At 38.8% G+C, this 7131-nt stretch overlaps 1 protein-coding gene across 1 annotated transcript; it reads left to right on the top strand.

Moving 5' to 3' along the window:
* Positions 1-6042: 6042 nt before the first annotated feature.
* On the top strand, positions 6043-6675 carry LOC112099868 (receptor-like protein EIX2). Its single transcript, XM_024187374.1, has one exon. It carries the CDS (start codon positions 6043-6045, stop codon positions 6673-6675), a length of 633 nt encoding a protein of 210 aa, XP_024043142.1.
* Positions 6676-7131: the final 456 nt, after the last annotated feature.

Below are 7131 nucleotides of genomic sequence, written 5' to 3'. Positions count from 1 at the left end.
TTTTGACCCAAATTGCTAGTTATCTTACTTATTAGTCCAGTAGTGGTGCAATCAATTAAATGAGCTAACCCGGGGATCATTTGGGAACATACAATAGTGGCTACAATAATTAGGCATGTAATTAAACTAGCCCAATTATTTAATTCCAAATCTACTCCACTAAAAGATTGGAACTGACTTCCATAATTGTATGCTCGAATAATAATTCGTCCCAAGCCACATTGATTTCTTTACTGCACAATCCTTTGTACCACATCGTTAATTAAATTGATATCTCAACTGTCCAATCAATTTAATAACATCTTATTCCTTGATCCTTACTGGTTTTCTCTAATGATCATTTTCAACATACTAAATATGTTGACACACTCTGGCCAGAGAATTCTATGATCAAGTACCGAAAACCTATCAAGAGATGTGTTGTACAAATTCTATATTGTTAATCCATAACTCCAATACTCATAATTGCTCCCACCAAGATACCGGGTAATCTTGATCACAAGGATGTGTCGTGCCCATAGGTAACTCAAATGAAATAACAATCACAATCATGAAATCATAATTAACTCAAGATTAAGATTACAGTAAAATCAACGCCTATGAGATTTAATAAGTCTGACAGTTATTACAAAGTTAATTAAATCTCATATGTGATCCTGTTCAATGTAGTCGTACTACATCAATAAATTCATACATGATTAAGACAAATCATTCAATGAATTTATTACAGTCTATACCTAAATAAAGTGCCCAACTTTATTTATCAACTGCGAACTAAATTTATTTAATCATAAGATAACTTGTATTTATGTCTTCTGTGAATCCACATGGTGATCACATAAATACATATAATATGATTAAATGGACTTTAATACAAATATTAATGCAATTAAGATATTTGAATAAAATACCTCATTTATTTTATTAATCAGAAAAAATTGTTTATTACAATTAAATAAACACATATGCTTTTAAAGAGCATATTTTCCCAACACTTGGATGGGCAATTTCTCACATCTTCATACTCTGTCAATGTCCAACAATCATTTGGAAGGTAATATTCCAGTCCAATGCCAGAATCTTGCAGGTCTTTACATTCCAGATATCTCCGAAAATAATTTGTCCGGATCCATGATATCTACCCTGAATCTTTCATCAGTGGCGTGCCTTTATTTGCAAAATAATGCTCTTGGTGACAGATTTGTAAAACTGAACACTTCTTATTGATAAATCAACCGTATATAAATACATTATAAGATAATTGAAGATCTTATAAACTAGGGAAGTTACAAACTGAATCCTATATCTATGGGTGACAGCTAGATACATACAAACTGAAATGGAAGTCTAAGTTTATCAGTTTCAATTTATTATCATCTCTATTATGCCCCCTCAAGATGGAGCTCGGGAGAGAAGTCCAATCTTGTGTTTAAGTCGAAGAAAACGTTGTTTTGGAAGTGGCTTGGTAAGAGCGTCAGCAAGCTGATCGTCAGAAGAGACATGAACGACGCGGAGAGTACCATGTTGAACTTGATCCCGGATAAAATGGAAATCTATTGCAACATGCTTCATTCGGGAATGAAAAATTGGATTGGAACATAGCTGAGTTGCTCCAATATTATCATAGTAAATGACAGGGCAATTGGGAAGTGAAATGCCAAGATCAGTCAAGAGATAACAAATGAAATTAAGTTCAGCAGCTGTATTTGCGACGGAACGATACTCTGCCTCAGTGGAGGATCTAGCAACAGTTCGTTGCTTTTTAGAACTTCAGGAGATAGGAGTTTTACCAAGATATACAACATAAGCACTGGTTGAGCAAAAAGTATCCTTGTCCCCTGCCCAATCAGCATCAGAAAAGGCATGTAAACTAAGAGAAGTGTCGGAGAAGGCATGCAAACTGAGAGTAGAGTCATTGTAGAGTTGTAGACCATCATCAATGGTGCCAACAAGATAACGTAGTAACCGTTTGACAAATGACCAATGTTCAGTTGTTGGGTAGTGCATATATTGGGAGAGTTTGTTGACAGCAAAAGCGATGTCTGGTCTTGTTATTAGCAAATATTGGAGACTCCCAACCACATGGCGATACTCGGTTGGATTCAACAGATGAGAACCGGAGGTTAACATGAGAGTTGGACTAGTTGGTATGGGAGTAAGAACAGGCTTGGCGTCTTGCATCTTGGTTTGAGTGAGGAGATCCATAATAGATCGCCTTTGTGAAAGTAACAAGCCATGTTTGTTTGGTACAACCTCTACACCCAGAAAGTAAGTCAGAAAGCCAAGGTCTTTGATGGAAAACCGCTAAGCAAGAATAGCAATGAAGTGATTAACTGTGGTTGTATTGTCTCCTGTGAGAATTAAATCATCAACATAAACAATGAGATACATAGTGTGGCCACCATTATGAAAGACAAAGAGGGATGTATTAGCATGGGAATTTTGAAAGCCAAATTATGGTACCACGCACGGGGGGCTTGTTTGAGGCCATATATTGCTTTGTTGAGTTTGCAGACATATGAGGGGCTATCTTTATCAACAAATCCCGGTGGCTGTGACATGTATACATTTTCTGATAAATGGCCTTGAAGAAAGGCATTGTTTACATCAAGTTGCCTTAAGGACCAACCACGGCTGACTGCGATACTGAGAACAATTCGGACAGTAGTCGGTTTTACAACTGGACTGAAAGTGTCTTAGTAATCTATTCCAGGGCGTTGGTGGAAACCTTTTGCAACCAATCGAGCCTTGAACCTGTCAACAGAGCCATCATATTTGCGTTTAGTTCTAAAAATCCACTTACAGCCAACCAGATTTTGATTTCTATCCAGTGGGACTAGAACCCATGTGCCATTCTTTACTAAAGCGTCATACTCTTCAGACATGGCTGGACGCCATTTATGATCTTTGAGAGCTTTGGTTAATGTGGTGGGTTCATTATCATCGCCTATGGTTAATTGGGTGTGAAGATTCATTTTGGTGAGGGGTTTGCGAATATTATTTTTGGCTCTAGTAGTCATGGTGTGGGTGTTTTGTGGCTGAGGCTCGGGTGGGTTTATATGTGGTGATGGTTGTTGGGGATTGTTGGTATTTGAAGGTGCTCATGATGGTGGTGGAACAGAAGTGACAGGCAGGGCTGATGATGGTGAAACTTCTCTGGGGGTTTGCTGTTGACTGTCCACTGTAGATGACGAATTGAGTGGTGGTACCAATGGCAAGGTGGGAATGCGAAGAGGTGGTGGAATCCAAGTAGCAATGAAGTCTGATTGTGGATAAGAGGATGGAACAGAGCGATGACTGAAGGGAAAAACTGACTCAACTAATTTAACATGCCTAGAGACATATATTTTGGAAGTGGATGGATTAAGGCAGTAGTAAGCACTCTGAGTTAAAGAGTATCCAAGGAAGACACATGGTTTGGATCGAGTGTCTAGTTTGTTAGTTGTATACGGTCTAAGCCAGGGATAGCATAAACAGCCAAAAGTTTTTAGTTTTTAGTAATTAGGGGCTAGTGTAAAATTTTTTTCATAAGGAGAGGAAAGGTTTAATGTGGGTATGGGCATTCGATTTATTAAATAAACTGCTGTGGCTAAGGCATAAGGCCAATAATGTAAAGGAAGAGAGGCATGAGAGAGTAATGCTAATCCAGTCTCTACAATATGAAGATGTCTACGTTCAGAAAAACTATTGTGTTCAGGTGTGTGAGGTGGTGTAGTGAGATGAGAAATACCATTTGTTGAAAGAAAATGGGCAAGGGTAATATATTCACCACCGTTGTCAGTGTAAAGCATTTTGATGGGTTTATCAAAATGTTTTTCAACAATGGCTTTAAATCGGATAAAAATATCTTTGAGAGGATAGAACCAATTATATTTGGTGAAATGATCTACAAAAATGAAATAATATTTAAATCCATTATTTGATAGAATTGGAGAAGTCCAAACATCAGAAAAGATAGTTTCAAGGGGTTGAGAAGAGACAATTGTAGATTGAGAGAATGATAATTTGTGGCTTTTATTACTTAGACAAGCATTACATGAAAAGTTATTGGATAATGAAGAAGAGATATCGAGATTATTTTGGGAAACAATATGTTTCAGAATGTGAAAAGCTGGGTGTCCTAGTCTTTGATGCCACTCGGATAAGGTTGTTTTGATGCTGGAAAATGCAAGCAAGGGTGGAGATACCGACCACTCATAAACGCCATCCTTAGTTTGGCCCTTCAGAAGTGTTGCCCCCGTGCGAATGTCCTTTACAAGAAAAGCAGTTGGTAAGAATTCAATAGAGACATTATTTGAGGTACAAAATTGAGAAATTGAAATGAGATTCTTTTTCATAGCAGGAACACAGAGGACATTATTCAATTGAAAATTGTTATAAGTTGTGGAGAGAGAAGTAGAACCGGTATGAGTAATGGAGAGACCCGAGCCATCACCGATCATAATGTCATCTAAGCCATTATATGGAGCATGCATGGAGAGATTGTTTAGATTAGCTGTAACATGGTGAGAGGCTCCACTGTCCAGGAGCCAAGATGTAGTACTAGGTGTATTGGAAGCATAATGAGCCCTTGGTTGCCATGGAGTTGCAGAGTGATTGGACAAAGCAGAAGAAGGACTTCCTGTATTACTGTTGGATGTGTTAACTGGGACTAGCCGAAATGAGGGACACCTTTTTGTTGTATGTCCTTGTATCCTGCAAATTTGGTAATAACCCAAGTATGGCTGAGATGGACGATTACCTTGAGTTGACAGTTGGCTGTTGTTTGGTGGAGTAGGATACTTGTTTTAGTGGTTGTGGGAGGGACGCCATGAATTATTGGTGGTCCTTGAAGGTGCAGGTGAGCGCCAAGGTGCTGGATTTTTGCTCGTGGAATTAGCAGTGGCAGGAAAGTGAAGGGGTTCTGGTTTGGTGGTGAGCATTGAAGCTTCAAAGTTGAGCAACTTTTCATGTAGTTCCTCAAAGGTTATAGGCATGTCTTTGGCTTGGACAGCACGTGTGAGTTCTCTGTATTCATCGCCAAGGCCATCAAGTATCTTTTCGATGAGATCTTCCGCATCTAGTGGTGCTCCAAGAAGGGCAAGCTCATCAGCCTTTGCCTTGATGGATTGCAAAAACATTGTGACAGTGTCAGAGCCTTTAGTGATCATCTTGAGTTGGCTTTTGGCTTGTTTAATACGGCCACGAGAAGGCTTGGCGTATGTGGTGGCCAGGATAGTCCATGCTTCGTGAGCGGTCGTGGCTCGGGCAATGAATGGTATGATGGTGTGGGAGAGGGAGCCAATGATTGCATCCAAGATTAACTGGTCCTGTCGGATCTAGAGAGTGTGAGCAGGGTTGGTTATGGTTGTTGCATTTTGTGTGAGAGTGGCTGGGGGACATGGCTTTGAGCCATCTATATAGCCTAGGAGGTCATAGCCAATGAAGAGGGTGTGAAATTGTAGTTTCCATGAGAGGTAGTTGGTGGAGGTGAGTTTTAGAGGGGTTTGGGCAGCAACATTTATGCTGATGAGGGCGTTTTGGGATTCATTGGTGTTGAGAATGGAGGGGGAAGAAGTAGCCATGGCTGTTCGAGAGTGAAGAAAGGAATGGGATGTGAGAAGAAAAGTAAAATGAATATTTGAGTTTGTCATCTCTGGTTGAGCTCTGATACCATGACAGATTTGTAAAACTGAACACTCCTTATTGATAAATCAACCGTATATAAATACATTAGAGGATAATTGAAGATCCTATAAACTAGGGAAGTTACAAACTGAATCCTATATCTATGGGTGACAGCTAGATACATACAAACTGAAATGGAAGCCTAAGTTTATCAGTTTCAATTGATTATCATCTCTATTACTTGGTGGGTCAATTCCAAATACATTTTTCAGAGGCTCTGCATTGGAGATTTTAGATTTGAGGGATAATTATTTTTCTGGTAGAATTCCATATGGGATCAATGAGCATTCAAACCTGCGTGCTCTTCTTTTGAAAGGGAATTATCTACAAGGACCTATTCCTCATCAATTGTGTCAATTGCGAAAATTAAGTATCATGGATCTCTCACACAACAGGCTTAATGGTTCAATACCTTCATGTATTACTAATTTGTTGTTTTGGAAGGTAGGAAATGGAGATTTGTATGGGTTAGTTGAGCGAGGTAGGGATTTAGATCTTGAAGACATCTATAATTACTATAATTCTACTGTTCCACTGTCGCTGGATAGAAGCGATACTAGAACGTTAGATACACAAGTAGTGGTGAATTTTATGACAAAGAACAGATATGAATCTTACAAGGGTGTCATTCTTGAATACATGGCAGGACTAGATTTGTCGAGCAACGAGTTAACAGGTGACATTTCATCAGAAATTGGTGACCTTCGAAATATTCATGGATTGAATTTATCTCATAATTTCTTGTCGGGTTCTATACCTGAGAGCTTTTCCAATCTGAAAATGATAGAGAGCCTAGACCTTTCCCACAATAAATTAAATGGTCAAATTCCTCCTCAGTTGACTGAACTTCACAGTTTATCTAAATTCGATGTGTCATACAACAATTTGTCCTGCCCAATCCCAGACAAAGAGCAATTTTCCACATTTGATGAAAGCAGCTATAGAGGAAATCTCAATCTTTGCTGTCCACCAATTAACAAGAGCTGTACCATCTCCCAGAGTTGCTAGAAACATCATCCAAAGGAGCAGAAGACGAATCTGCGGTTGATATGGTGGCATTATATTGGAGTTTCGTTGCGTCCTGCGTCACAGTGATGTTGGGGTTACTCGCGATCCTTTGGGTAAACCCATATTGGCGCAAACTATGGTTTTATTTCATTGAAGAATGTATTGACTTATGTTACTATTGGCTTTTCAAATATGTAATCTATTGGTGATCGTAGAGCACGATTATAATCGAAAGAATAAGGATGTGCCACTTGTTTTCTAGCACTACGTATTCTATTGGCTTTTCTGCAATCTGGTATATGTTTTTTCAGAAACTAGATTCAAGGTTTCTACTTACCTTTCGTCTGATTTTCTCGTGATTCAAATGAACTACTTCCCATAGCTTTTAAGCCTTGCAAGTTCTTTACAATTTATCAGAATTCGAGTGATCCTTCTAATCAAATTGCAGAAGAATTA

Source organism: Citrus clementina, unplaced genomic scaffold, assembly GCF_000493195.1.
Source record: "Citrus clementina cultivar Clemenules unplaced genomic scaffold, Citrus_clementina_v1.0 scaffold_3, whole genome shotgun sequence".
Taxonomy (NCBI): domain Eukaryota; kingdom Viridiplantae; phylum Streptophyta; class Magnoliopsida; order Sapindales; family Rutaceae; genus Citrus; species Citrus x clementina.
The sequence above is the reverse complement of the archived record's forward strand: the minus strand, read 5'-3'. Positions and strand labels throughout refer to the sequence as shown.